This window comes from Mastacembelus armatus, chromosome 12 (assembly GCF_900324485.2).
Source record: "Mastacembelus armatus chromosome 12, fMasArm1.2, whole genome shotgun sequence".
NCBI lineage: Eukaryota > Metazoa > Chordata > Actinopteri > Synbranchiformes > Mastacembelidae > Mastacembelus > Mastacembelus armatus.
In genome coordinates this window covers 20,688,368-20,703,911 of record NC_046644.1, presented here as the reverse complement: position 1 = coordinate 20,703,911, position 15,544 = coordinate 20,688,368, and the positions used below count along the sequence as shown (strand labels likewise).

The following is a 15,544-nucleotide window of genomic DNA, read 5'->3' as shown; positions in this document are numbered from 1 at the left end:
GAGTATTGACATGTACAGAGCTTTACTCCACTACAGTCCAGAGACAGATACTGTAGTTTTTACTGCACCATGTGTCTGACAGCTGGAGTTTCTTTTCATCTTCCTGTGCAGTGAAAACTTCAAACACAAAGATCCTCTAGAATATGATGCACTGCTGCAGATGTTCTCCACGGTTTATGAAGTACTTCAAAATGGTCCAGTCCTAAACAACTACTGCAGTAAAGTTCAACATGTACATTAACACAGCAGGAATATTCATCAGATGTAACAGTAAAACACAGGGAACAGTTTTCTGTAAAATGTGTACTCTGATACTTTTAAAGTATATTTAGCTGATAGTTTACTTCATTGGGGTTTGAGTGCAGGACTGGAGTATTTCCAGTGTGGTACTGAGTCCTCTGGTGAACCAGCCTGACTCCAGGTTCCTGCAGGACACTGGTCTTGTTCCTCCTGTGTTACTTTAGTAGAAACCATCAGTTTGTCCAGACTCCTCTCACATCTGGATGAGCCTGCAGATGTTTGTAAACTTTACATGGGTCAGTCAGGGGCTTGGTGTAAGAACAGATGTTCAACATCTGGCTGTTGCATTAGTTTAAATGACTCCACAGAGGAAACACAGTACAAGAGAAGTAAATGTGTGGTTGGTTATTTCAAGAAATACTTTGTTCTGTGGTTTATCAACACTGAGCTGGATTCATCAAACTCACCGTCTCTGATGAAGCTGAACAGCCTCAGCTGCTCTTGCTGCCTGGTACACTCCATAACTGACCAGGAAGCTGCTGGAGGAGTACACACGGTCCTGCCTGTTAAAGTATGATTCATACCGAGTCTGTACCACAGTCTGGAGGAGAATGTACTTTAAAGTACTGATTTATCTATAGTCATATTTCAGCACCAGGATGATGATGATGATGATGATGATGAGCTGCAGCCTTTAAAGGTTTAATGCAACAGTTTTTTCACGTTGCACCAGAGGTCGCTGGCCACCAGGGGGCGTCATTGTATTACTGATTATTGGTTTTTGTTTCTGAGCAGGTTCACAGGATTTTACTGAGAATAATGAAGGATTCTGCAAACACAGGCAGTGCTGGAAGAAGTACTGAGGTGCTTTACTACAGTAACAGCAGGAATACCTCAGAGTACAAATCCTGTTTTAAGTAAGTCCTGCATTCAACATGTTACTGCAGTAACAGTCCAAAAGTACCATCATCCAAATGTACTTGAAGTATCCAAAGTAAAAGTACTCATTGTGCACAATGGCCCATTTCACATGAATGGATCTGATATTATTGGATTCTAATTATTGATGATTATTGTGTTGATCACTTTAATGTTGGAGCTGACGTTAACTACCTTATATACTTCTAATTTGAAGTACTTTATATACCGCTGGGTAGCTGACGTTAACTACCTTATATACTTCTAATTTGAAGTACTATATATACTGCTGGGTAGCTGACGTTAACTACCTTATATACTTCTAATTTGAAGTACTTTATATACCGCTGGGTAGCTGACGTTAACTTCCTTATATACTTCTAATTTGAAGTACTATATATACCGCTGGGTAGCTGACGTTAACTACCTTATATACTTCTAATTTGAAGTACTTTATATACTGCTTGGGTAGCTGACGTTAACTACCTTATATACTTCTAATTTGAAGTACTTTATATACTGCTGGGTAGCTGACGTTAACTACCTTATATACTTCTAATTTGAAGTACTTTATGTACCGCTGGGTAGCTGACGTTAACTACCCTATATACTTCTAATTTGAAGTACTTTATATACCGCTGGGTAGCTGACGTTAACTACCTTATATACTTCTAATTTGAAGTACTTTATATACTGCTTGGGTAGCTGACATTAACTACCTTATATACTTCTAATTTGAAGTACTTTATGTACCGCTGGGTAGCTGACGTTAACTACCTTATATACTTCTAATTTGAAGTACTTTATGTACCGCTGGGTAGCTGACGTTAACTACCTTATATACTTCTAATTTGAAGTACTTTATATACCGCTGGGTAGCTGACGTTAACTACCTTATATACTTCTAATTTGAAGTACTTTATATACCGCTGGGTAGCTGACGTTAACTACCTTATATACTTCTAATTTGAAGTACTATATATACTGCTGGGTAGCTGACGTTAACTACCTTATATACTTCTAATTTGAAGTACTTTATGTACCGCTGGGTAGCTGACGTTAACTACCTTATATACTTCTAATTTGAAGTACTTTATATACTGCTTGGGTAGCTGACATTAACTACCTTATATACTTCTAATTTGAAGTACTTTATATACCACTGGGTAGCTGACGTTAACTACCTCATATACTTCTAATTTGAAGTACTTTATATACTGCTTGGGTAGCTGACATTAACTACCTTATATACTTCTAATTTGAAGTACTTTATATACCACTGGGTAGCTGACGTTAACTACCTCATATACTTCTAATTTGAAGTACTTTATATACCGCTGGGTAGCTGATGTTAACTACTTTATATACTATATGCTATAAAAGTACAAGGTTTGGCTTTAGTGAAGTCCAAGGATGAAGTAGTACTACATGGAAATAATAATACCTCAGAGCACAGTGTGTACTTGTACTGCAACAAGACAAATTTATTCCTTAATTTACTGCTGCAGTTAAAATAAAATATAAAATCTGAAACTATAAATGTTCTGAAGTTTATTAAAGTCATTTGAAATTTATTAAATGAACCAGGTTTAAAATATTTTGTTTAATAATTTGTTGGAGTCAATGTTTCTATTTCTATTATTAGCATCAATTACTATTTTTCTAATGATCATGGGTTTAGTCTAAAACTCAGATTAAAATTGATAAAATAGGGTCAAATCCTTAGGACATATTTTTTCCTGATCAATGATCAATATCTGATCAATTATTTGTTTCAGATCAATCTGACAGAAGAAAACCTGCATCCTGGGCTTTATATTCCGTGTTTTTGTGAATAATGGGTCTGACATATTTAACAAACTGTGATTAGAAAACAAACACACACCTGAATCAGTTTTCAGCTCAGTATGTTTGATAGAAACATTAAAATCCGAAGAACCAGAGTCCTCTGTTCTTTTATTATTTTTAATAATAAAGAATAATCTTTATTAATTATCGACACGTTATCGGGTCAGTCTGGGTTTTGCTGAGAGACACGTGTCTGCAGCTTTCAGGCCCCTGAGGGTCCCGGGTCCTCCGATTGAACAACAGTTTATTTTTTACTTTATTTAATGACACAACCTGCGTTTTTCTGTGGCCTGATGAAAGAACCTCACGGTCCCGGTCCTCTTTAAAAACTACAAAAGTCCATTAAGTCCCGACGGAGTGATTCCTGCTGCGACCGAACAGCCAATCAGAGCCGAGCTGTTCGGCCAATCAGGAGCCTCTCCTAAATCCAGAAGGCCTACGTCACAGCGGGGTCAGCCAATCGCCGCTTTCCGAGTCCTCCTCTCAAACTTTGGACCTGGACGTGATAGTCCTGGACCAGATGATTCGGGTTATTGTCTCACAACTTCGTGAACTCGGCAAATACGCGGACTTCGGACCGTCTGGTCTTGAGGCGGACCTGCATCCGGGATCCGGGACTACCTGTGGGAAACCGAGCTGTGCTTTCGGAGGCTTTTCTTGGGATTTTGCGGCGGACTAAGCCTGACATGGGCTTTGGATGTGAGTCCAGAGAAGCGCGGGTCCTGGTTTAGTTCTAGTGTGGACTCTGTCCGGTCCGCAGGGCCCTGACCTCCCGCACACACCTGGTCCAGGCTCCCGGCTCCCACAGAGAGGTGGTGATGTTAGCGGTGGGTCAGATGGACGGGTCCCGACAGAGCGCCTTCCTCCTCAGCACCCCCCCGTTAGCAGCTCTGCACAGCATGACCGAGATGAAGACCCCTCTGTACCCGGCGTACCCGCTCTCCTCCACCGGACCCAACTCCTCCACGTCCCCGGCCACCACCTCCCCTAACCCGGGCGGCATGGCCGGCACCTCCCCGGGGATCAAGTCCTCGGGGCTGGGCTCCCCGCAGCAGTGCTCCTCCGCCACCCCGCACGGGATTAACGACATCCTCAACCGGCCCTCCGTCTCCTCCGCCGGAGCCACGGTCGCCGTGGCCGCAGCCGCCTCCTCCTCGGCGGGGATTCTGTCGGGGCTACCCCGGTTCAGCAGCCTGAGCCCCCCGCCGCCCCCCGGACTATACTTCAGCCCCGGCGCCGCGGCGGTGGCGGTGGCCCGGTACCCGAAGCCTCTGGCGGACCTGCCGGGCAGGACGCCGATCTTCTGGCCCGGAGTCATGCAGAGTCCGCACTGGAGGGACGCAAGATTTGCGTGTTCGCCCCGTAAGTTTGTGGAGCAAAACGAGAAAATGCGTGTTTCATTTTATCAGAGCAAAATTAATTTGATTAGATTTTTTAAAATAAAGGAAACGCGCTGCAGTCCCGTAGGCTGTGTAATAAATAATAATAAATAATAATAATAATAATAATAGTAATAAATAATAATAATAATAATAATAATAATAAATATTGTAATAATAAAGACAAAATAAAGTCAATAATAAATAATAATGTGTCCCTGTTGCAGACCAGAACTCCGTGTTACTGGACAAGGACGGGAAGAGGAAACACACACGACCCACGTTTTCCGGGCAGCAGATCTTCGCCCTGGAAAAGACTTTTGAACAGACCAAATACCTGGCGGGCCCGGAGAGAGCGCGCCTGGCCTACTCCCTGGGAATGACCGAGAGCCAAGTCAAGGTAGGTCCAAAGTGCTGCTCAAATGATTTTATATGTTGGATGAAAGTCTGTAAATTAATTAATAATCTATAATAATAAGAAGAAGAATTAAACGCGCATTTAAGGTGAAACGAGCTCAAGTTTCTTCTTTAATTAAAATACATTTGGATTTTATTGATGTTATTTTCATGCGTCTTGTTTCTTTCATTTTCTTTCCATCTTTCTGTTGTTGGGTCGTTCATTCAGAATCCGGTTCTGTTGTGGTTCTAATTGTGTAATTCTGCAGAGAAACCAAACCGCTAAACTCTGGGTTCTGTGTGTCGCAGGTGTGGTTCCAGAACCGCAGGACTAAGTGGAGGAAAAAACACGCCGCGGAAATGGCCTCGGCCAAGAAGAAGCAGGACTCGGAGACGGAGCGGCTGAAGGGGACTTCTGACAACGAGGACGAAGACGACGACTACAACAAACCTCTGGACCCGAACTCGGACGACGAGAAGATCACGCAGCTGCTGAAGAAACACAAGCCCGGCTCCGCGCTGCTCGTGCACACGTCGGAGAACGACAGCTCCTAACCCGTTTCTGGGGACGCGGTGAGACCCGGTCTCGGATCTGCCGGTTTTCCTTTCGGACTTTTTTGCACGACGGAGGAGGACTCCCGCCCGGGACAGAGGACTCTTCGAGGCCTGGACACACAGGACGGTATTAGCTTGTAAATAGAAGCCTCAGTTGTGAATAGAAATTATCCCGCTGTGAATAATTTATGTGTAAAAACCGTTTTGTACAGACGCGCTGCTCCCGGACCGGACCGGCCGAACACTCGGCGGGATCCGTTTCTGTTTCACTGTAACGAGGCGGAAAGTAACGGCCCGCTGCGGGTCCGTGAAGGCCTCCTGACGCATCACGTTAGGGGGAGAGCGTGAACGCACCACATACACACCTGTACGGACACACACTTTTTATTTATATGTTTCAGTTGTGAGTGACGCCTGCGCACTTGTGTATCACGGCAGGTTCATGTAATGCACTTTTATTTAATAAAAAGTCAAATGTCTGTTGTTGTTTCCACCCGGACATGGTAACTGGTGCGCCCTTGATTGACGCGTTTATAAGGGCTGATCAATGGTTTAATATCGAACCCCTTTTATTATTATTATCGTTATCATAATAATAATAATAATAATAATTATTATTATTATTATTATTTATTATTATATTAGGCCTATTATTAGTCTATTTTATTATTAGACCACAGATGTTTTCGTTTGGCTTTTATTTGGCTTTTAAAATCAGGACTTTATGTTTTTGGGATCAACTGAATCTTTGCATTAATTTCGGTTTTTGGCTTCAGTGAGATTTTAGTTTCATTAAATCAGAGAAATGCGGCGGTTTAATGAAACAGCAACGTTCCGCTCTGTGCGGGAGAAGCTTTGCGGGTTTCTCTCAAATTGAAAAATCAGTGAAGCATCTGCCGCCAGTTGTGCCGCTGATATTTAATTTATCACATGTGGATCCAGATGTGACAGTGTCAGATCACACACACACACACACACACACACACACACACACACAGCTCCAATCACATTACAGTTTATGGATTTTAACCCTTTTGTTTTTGTTCTTGCGGGTTTTCAGAGCTGCGACAATTATTTAGCAAAATTTTCTTCCCAGAAAATATAAAAATAACTGAGAACCCGAGAAAACCGCTGGAACATATTCTGATGATACAAACTGAGCTTGAACATTTGATGAAATTGGACAAATTATTACACAAATAGGGGCAGATGTAGTTTAGAATATGTCATTAAAACAAATATCAATTAATTCTGTTGATTAACACTGATCCTAAGGCAGTTTGAGATCAAAAATAAAATCAAATGTTTCAGCTGTGGATCTGCTGTGATCTAAAACAGTCAGATTTTATCATGTCAGTATTTTTGATTTTTTTAAACATAATTAAAATTGAATTGATTCATATTTTTTCATCAGATTTTTTCTGTCACTGTGACAGAGATTTAAAGCAGCATTTAGATTTTTTTACAGGCTGAAGGATTTTAACATCCTGACTCATATTTTTATATTTTATATGTTTTTGAGTATCATTTAATTTTCCTTTGCCTTTTTAACAGACCTCATGTAGTCATATGTTCATTAATGTTCAGTTTTTCCTCTGGCTGCTGCAGGGTCAGTATATGCATTAGTTAAACTAAATCTTTAAGTAGAAACATTAATATCAGGTCTGTTTACAGGTCAATACACACAGGGAACTGGCCTCACCACAACATACTAACTGCAAACAACATGCACACGTCACTAAATTCACCGTCTGAGTCATGAAACAGCTGCGTTTCTCTGACATTCATACTGGTCGGTTTGCAGATTCAGGTTCAACTATAAAATCCTACACGTCATCAAATAATTTAAAATTGAACTGCTGCCTCTGAACCAGTTTGGGCTCAGAAAAATAAAAAAAATCCTATTTCAGATCAGTTGCTTCCATCAAACAGATGTTTCAGGTGGTTTCATCCAAAAACTGTTGAAAAGATCCAACATTGAATTTCTCTGTTCTCTCCATGAATCAGCGGTGGCCCTTTAGCTTTATCCAGTGACCCTGTGGAGGGGCCTGACCCTCAGGTTGGAAACCCCTGTATGTGATGTAGTAAAGGCAGCAGCTGCGACAGGAACACTGATTGTTCAGGATCAATAAGCTGATCATGTCACAGCAGGCCCAGCCCACTGAGGGCACAGTGTGAATCAAACAGCTGGAATTCTGTTTTCACATCTGGTTTTCTGATCAGGATCAAAATCCATCTGATCAGCTGCTCCTGTAGGTCACTCACTATTGGACCACATCTGTCTGGACAACCAATCATCTTTCAGCGTAAAAGAGAGGGCGGGTCTGTGCATGTAGACCAGAATCAATGGGTCTGAATCCTCCGGGTTCAAGTATTTGTTTCAAGCCAGAGTCTGTTCGTCTTTTCGTGGACAAACAAAAGATTTTATTTTAGCTTTTATTTTGAAAAGCACATTAAGAGTTTTAAATTAAATCAGCTGTAAAAAACCTTAAAAAACCTTAAAGAGCTGGAACAACCGTCAGTTTGCTGACAGATAGAAAATCAGTTTTATTATTGATCCATCTTATCAATCATTTATATAAAAATGAGAAAAATGCTCAGATTAGAGTTTTTTTTTCTTTATTGCTTGGACAAAACAATTTGCTGAGAAACAGATGAGAATTTATCACGTCTGATGATTGTTAATGATCATCAGTACATCCGGTCACATGACTGTTGGCTTCAGTCTCTGCAGTAACGTCTGACCTGGTCCTAAATACACCAAATACTTTAAATACATCAAATACTTTAAATACAACAAGTACACCAAACACTTTAAATACATCAAATACACCAAATACTTTAAATACATCAAATACTTTAAATACAACAAGTACACCAAACACTTTAAATACATCAAATACACCAAATACTTTAAATACATCAAATATACCAAATACTTTAAATACGACAAGTACACCAAATAGAACATGAATCACCAAATCAACAAAGAAGAGACATATACACATAAACAATAAATAAAGTGAAATGATGAGGTAAATTTTTCTGATTGTTACCTGAGAACAAATTTACTTACAGTTTTAAGGGAATCTACTTTTTTCTTTTAGTGTATTTTCATTTTCTGCTGGTCCAGACATATTTATACTGCAGTACATTTTTTAACAGGTGTAGTTATTTTACAGATTCCTGTTCAGTAACTCACTAAAAAATGATGCATTGATAGAAATAAATCAGCGAACAGTTTCTAAAATAGTTAAATTCTCAGCAGCACTGATCAATTAGGAACTAGAGGGCGAAGTGTTCTGATAACTGATCATTTTTAAAGAAAAACCTAAAGACACGTTTTCACACTAATGTGGAACAAATGACAACGAGCTGAATCATTTCAGCTCTGGGGCATTTGTAGACCCCGACCTGGCTCTGAGGGACCTGAAGGACTGTTCTCACTTTCTCATATTCAGTCAAAAAATAATTGACTGAGAAAATATTTGGCAGATTAATGAACCTAAAACTTTGCTTACCTGTAGTGGAGGATTTTTACTTACACATATAAATGTTTGACACTGGTGGCCCAGGTGTTAAGGGTGTGAACATGCAGACCCAGGTGTTTCGAGGCTCATGTGAACATGCAGGCCCAGGTGTGTCGAGGCTCATGTGACCACTGCAGGCCCAGGTGTGTGGAGGCTCATGTGACCTGCAGGCCCAGGTGTGTGGAGGCTCATGCGACCTGCAGGCCCAGGTGTGTCGAGGCTCATGTGACCATGCAGGCCCAGGTGTGTCGAGGCTCATGTGAACATGCAGACCCAGGTGTGTCGAGGCTCATGTGACCGAGGCTCCAGGTGTGTGGAGGCTCATGTGAACATGCAGGCCCAGGTGTGTCGAGGCTCATGTGACCATGCAGGCCCAGGTGTGTCGAGGCTCATGTGACCATGCAGACCCAGGTGTGTCGAGGCTCATGTGACCATGCAGGCCCAGGTGTGTCGAGGCTCATGTGACCATGCAGGCCCAGGTGTGTCGAGGCTCATGTGACCGAGGCTCCAGGTGTGTGGAGGCTCATGTGAACATGCAGGCCCAGGTGTGTCGAGGCTCATGTGACCATGCAGGCCCAGGTGTGTCGAGGCTCATGTGACCGAGGCTCCAGGTGTGTGGAGGCTCATGTGAACATGCAGGCCCAGGTGTGTTGAGTAGCGCTGTGATAAACTGGAGCCACCTGTTAGTAGCGTTCCAGCTGACAGCCCTACCTGTTGACTCGCACTAAATCTTTTCCTGTTTGCTGGCGTGACTAATGTGTTAGCGTTAGCCGCTCTTATAAAGAGCCCATTGACAGGCTCTCAGTTGACCATGTACTACAAGAGATTACACACAAGGACATGTGTTGGGGGGGCTGCGGCTCCCACAGACATGAATGTCGGGCTTATCTCGCTCTGACCCGCCTGCAGTCCTGTGATAAGGAGCGCCTTGGGATGCTCCATTATGAGGAGCTAACGGGCCTCCCGGCAGCAGCGGCAGCTCTGCCTTCGAACGTTCATGGCTGAGTGGGAACATTGTGCAGGCGGCAGCTCTGAGCGCTCCTCGCTCTCACAGAATGTAATTCATTCCTGCGGCATTACGCTGCTCACTGAGTGCAATAATCACCGGCCCATAGGGTATGGAAATAAAGTCAGTGTTAATTGCTCTGTCTGCTTCAGCAGGTTAATGACAACTTATGTGAATCATTAACTGAATCCTGGGCTGCGAGGGGCTTTGCAGCAGGTGCTCACCTGCTGGCGTGGAGTCTGAGTACAGACTCCTGAACCTGGATCATCTGATGGAGCAGATATCACCTGTGTTATCAGCAGCACCTCAGCTCCGGGTGCTCACCTCACTCAAGTATTTATTAGGAGATAATCTCCTTTAATGATGTTTCACCTCTCTCCCTCTGCCATAGGACTGTGTCCTGTAAACTGTGTGTGTGTGTGTGTGTGTGTGTGTGTGTGTGTTTAACCAAAGTCGAAGTACAAAAACCTGTTTGCACCCTGAGATAATGAGATATGAAGATTTACAGTTTACGTTGCAGAAAAACTTAAGTAACTTGATAAAAACCAACTTTACATGAACTGGAGGAGTTAAAGTCTTAAATCCTGACAGAGTCTTTCTACAGGACGGAGGACGGGGGCCCGTTACAGCTGATATTGTGCTTCATGGGGAAAATACTGATTAATCCATATGTGTGAACCAGCTGATGTGGAGGAAACTGGGACTCTCAGGACCACAGGCAGCTCAGTTTACTTTTCCCAAGAGCAGTTTGTAGTAAAAATGACTGTTCAGACTTAGGGAGTGGACGAGGCCTTTAAGTGTCCCGGAGTGAAGACAAACTATTGTGATTAATTATGAAGCCGCGGTCGGTCGTGGCCTTGTGAACGACGCTCGGCCGTGAAATGCTGCCTGTTATTTCACCCAATGGGGAATGAGTGGAGGAGGAGGCGAGGCTGAGCTAAGAAATGATAAAATGAGCACCTTCAGTAGACTCTGGCAATGAAAAACCCTGCCCTCATCACCCGAGTCTTTTGTTCTGAATTTTATTAGCACTAGCCACGCTAAAATAACCTGTTAACACGTATCATAGTGCAGCAATAATAACCTCCTCAATCATATTTTAAAAGTCACGTCAAGGCGGCCCAGCGTAATTCATCTCTATGCAAATACCTCGGTGTCAGCCCATTAGTGTGTTGCTACAGGGGTTTTATTAAAATGCATTCTTCCCCACTCTCTTCCTACTCAGGACTAATAAAACACGAGCCCTGCTGCACAAGAATTATAGCAACTATTAGGGTAACATATGGACAGCATGCACTCTGAAAATAAAAACCAACAGATAAAGTGGCAGGGTCAGGGTGGGGAGCAAACACTTAGGAAATAGCAGAGAAGTAATAGATTGTGCCTGGGCTGTCTGACGCAGACCTGGAAATCAAAGCCTGATTATTCATTCATTTGGGGGGGGGCTGCCTGGTCCAAACCCCTTCACCTCCACCTCCTCCATAGCTGGCATTAATGCCATCACAGTGTTTCTGTGTCATAAACTGAGAAGACACTGAAAAGGTAATAAACTGCATTAGGCCTTTAATGAAATTAAAACAATGGAGAAGGACTCACTGAGTGATGAGGACACATGGACTGCAGCCGGACGTGGACTCATTAGTACTTACACCGGCTGAGCTGTACGGAGACATAGCAAGGATCCATCATCATGACCGGCCAGCTTTTTATGAAATGAAGAAATGAAAATGAAAGGTACAAATTAAAACAAGAGACCAACTGTTGAACTGGAGTAAATGTCCATGTGAAGACGCCCCTGGATCTTGTGTTACTGCCTGAGTCACGTTGGGTGTGTTGTAATGGCACAGCAGACAGAGAGGGGCTGCTGTGCCATTACAACACACGATAGATATGATGTTTATATAGACAATTAAGTTGTTTTTGAAGAAAATGGAATAATCCTGACTGCACTGAGTGTTTTATCAACATAATGAGGCAATAATCAGGCAGATTTAATAACAGTGATATTGACTGGGAAATGTTCGCTGCCATATTTCATGTGTTTTGCTGTAAAATATCTGATCTCACAATACGATGTCTGCCTGTAGCAGCTATAACATCATTAAATCTTTGTGTTTAGACACTGGTCTGACTGAACACACAAAATGACTTCAGACACAACCTGTTAACTTACATTTAACCAAAACAACAAACTTAACCAGAGGACTTTTGTTTTCTGAACCACAGTCTGGAGATTTTCTGTTTTTAATATTATCGACATATGTTAGTGCAGCCTCAGTAGCTTCCTAAAGCTCACTGTAGTTTTTATCAAACAAACTACTAGCATAACATAATAACATAATAATAACAGTTATTATTAGGTAATAATATTTATTATTAGGTGATAATATTTATTACTAGGTAATGATATTTATTATTAGGTGACAATATTTATTACTAGGTAATGATATTTATTATTAGGTGTAGGTATTTATTGTTGGTTTGAAGAAAAACTGATTCTCTCCAGACTTGTCCTTTAACCATTTTTCTTCAGCTCCCATAATGCAGTGCAGCTTGCAGCCCTCCTTGTATCGACCACATAGAGACGTCAGGACTCACCTTCTACCAGGAGCTGATGAGTCCACACCCTCCTGATTATCTGTCATTTACCGGTTTATCAAAGTCAGGGGATCCTGTCATGCTCGTGTGGCTGCTGGATTTTTCTATTTTATGGAGTCATTAATTTCACGTGGATCATTAGCCTCCTTACAGATCCTCGTTTTGACAAATGCAGCTGGTGAATTCCGCACACAATGTGCGTCCTCGCCCTCCGGCCCACCGCTGAATGCGTCCCATGATAAACAGGGAGCACCCCATCGCATTAGCCAGATGTGTTCCCGGGGGTGTCCGTCACTCCATTACAGCTGTTTGACACGTGGCCATCAATGAGCTTTTCGCGGTGACTGTCAGTGCGTCCAAGGGAGACAACATTAAATATGATGATGCACATGAGAAGAAAAATGAACTTCACACCCTCACATGAATGTTATCGTGGCTCAGCGGGCACCGCGCCGCTCGTGGGAATAAGGACGGACTGACTTTAAGAGGCTGTTGTTGGAAAAGGGGCCATAATATTTGGATTTTTCATTTCAACTGTAACTTCATGAATCTGCCTGAAGCTCCCGCCTGTTTCTGCAGCTTTATAGTTGGAATTCACGGTCAAACTGTTTTCTATGAAGTGAAGAAGAAGAAGAAGTGTAGTAACAGGCGGCCAAATAAAATCAACATCCAAACATTAATAAAGTGCCCGAACATGGAGCACACACCTGTGTGTGTGTGTGTGTGTGTCTGAGACACCTGTGTGTGTGTGTCTATCTGAGACACCTGTGTGTGTGTGTGTGTGTGTCTGACATACCTGTGTGTGTGTGTGGTGTGTGTGTCTGAGACACCTGTGTGTGTGTGTGGTGTGTGTGTCTGAGACACCTGTGTGTGTGTGTGTGTGTGTGTGTCTGACACACCTGTGTGTGTGTGGTGTGTGTCTGAGACACCTGTGTGTGTCTATCTGAGACACCTGTGTGTGTGTGTGTGTGTGTGTGTGTGTCTGACACACTTGTGTGTGTGTGTGGTGTGTGTCTGAGACACCTGTGTGTGTCTATCTGAGACACCTGTGTGTGTGTGTGTGTGTCTGACACACCTGTGTGTGTGTGTGTGTGTCTGTCTGAGACACTTGTGTGTGTGTGTGTGTGTGTGTGTGTGTGTGTGTCTGTGTGTCTGACACACCTGTGTGTGTGTGTGCGTGTGTCTGTCTGAGACACTTGTGTGTGTGTGTGTGTGTGTGTCTGACACACCTGTGTGTGTGTGTGCGTGTGTCTGTCTGAGACATTTGTGTGTGTGTGTGTGTCTGAGACACCTGTGTGATTGGCACCAGGTGAGGAGGAGATAAAGAGGGCGGGGCAGGTCAGTCTCTCCCGGATTTTCTTTTCGGTTCTTCGGTATCCGGTTCGTGCCGGTGTGTTGCGGTACCTAGGCCGCTATCAGCTAAGCTAACGGAGATGCTAACCCTAGCTCGGCCTCGGCTAGCAGCTAAGCTAACGTTAGTTTAGCCCGAGTGACCGAACTCTGTGGCAGGACCAGGACCAGGATCAGGACCAGGACCAGGACCAGGACAGATTCACAGTGACCGTGGAACAAGGTACGAGCCTCTGTAGCCGAGTCCTGCAGCTCCCATGTTTGTATTTATTCCTTAAAACGGGACGTTTGTGATTTGTGTTTTTATTATTATATGTTTTTAGCTCTGTGGCTAAAACTGGTTCAGTCTGTTGTTGTGGTTTATTTATCTGCTGTTGTTGTTGTTTGTCTGTTATTGTTTGTCTGTTGTTGTTGTTTCCACATTGGACCAAGGAAAACTAATGTTTATGTTTAGGTTTCTACTTGTTTACCTTCAGGAAAATCATGTCTGACTGCAGTTGTTGTGACTGGTTGTTAATATGAAAATATTGATTAACTATCTTTGAAGGTCAGTGTGCTGCTGCAGATGAGACTGGACAGGGTGATGGTCAGAGCCCACTGACAGAGCCCACTGACAGAGCCCACTGACAGAATGAAAGAACTTTAACTCAGGTTTCGTTCAGAGGTGTGTTTGGGTTAATGTGGAAAGTGGGTGGACTGTGCCTTTAACAGAAGTACAGGCTTTGACTTGCAGTTAGAGCGACAGAGGTCATGGCTGTAACTTTACCAAATACCAGGGAGTGAGGAGAAAGCCTATTGATATTTAAATTGGATTGTTCTTTGTGTCTTTTGACGCTTTCGTTTGGATTTCTCCTGTGACCTTGTTGCCTCGGCCGGACGCTCGCTCAGCCTGATCCGACCTGCCCGGCCTGTTGTTTGGTTTATTGACTGACCGCAGACACACTGCTGCACCTCCATTGGCTTAAATGGGTTTTCATTTTTTATTGGCAGGCTGGTGACGGGGCTGTTTTGTTCAGGCTCTTTACGCTTTAACAGCTCGGGGTATCAAAGTGTGTTTTACTGGCTCTTGTAAAATCAAACAAAATGAAATAAAACGGGAAGGAGACGGGGAGCAGGCTGCGCTCAGCAAAAACAAGCCGAGGATTTGGAGGAGACTGTGTCCGTGTAGTGCTTATTCATGCTGGGCTCATTTCAGGCCTTCATACGGTCACGTCACTATAAAACATCTTTTTAACACCAGGCCCCTCATCCTGACAGTAGACCTGTAACCCAAGCAGCAGACCTGATTTGTCAAGTGTTTTTAAATACAAATGGGAAAAATTCACTGGTTCTAGATTCCCATTAGGATATTTGGTGTCCCACATCACCGTATCCTGAATGTGTTTGGGTTTTGGACTGTTGGTCAGACCCATTATAATATTATGGGCGTGTGATTTACTCTTTGACATTTTAGAGCTGAAATAATCTGCACGTGAATCAGTGCTGACTTTACTAATGTGAGTGACAGGTGTGTTACTGAGCTGATGTTTCAGGTATTTTTAATTATGAGACATCGGCTGTAAAGTCTGGTGTTTGTGAGCCACATGTTACAGGTGCAGCAGCCCACAGCTGTGGCTGTTTTGTACCTGTTTCATCAGTGTTTTACAGGTGAACCACACCTGACAGCTGCTCTGAGTGTTTTCTGACAACCTCTATGAAAAGTATAAAGGCACCTTCTAAATATT

The 15,544-nt window shown here is 43.0% G+C and overlaps 1 protein-coding gene across 1 annotated transcript; it reads left to right on the top strand.

The window, feature by feature from the left end:
- Window positions 1–3,669: 3,669 nt before the first annotated feature.
- nkx6.1 (NK6 homeobox 1) lies at window positions 3,670–5,583 on the top strand. The gene is made up of 3 exons (XM_026297968.1): window positions 3,670–4,368; window positions 4,613–4,785; window positions 5,091–5,583. Exons 1-3 carry the CDS (start codon window positions 3,825–3,827, stop codon window positions 5,334–5,336), a joined length of 963 nt encoding a protein of 320 aa, XP_026153753.1. The 5' UTR covers window positions 3,670–3,824; the 3' UTR covers window positions 5,337–5,583.
- Window positions 5,584–15,544: the final 9,961 nt, after the last annotated feature.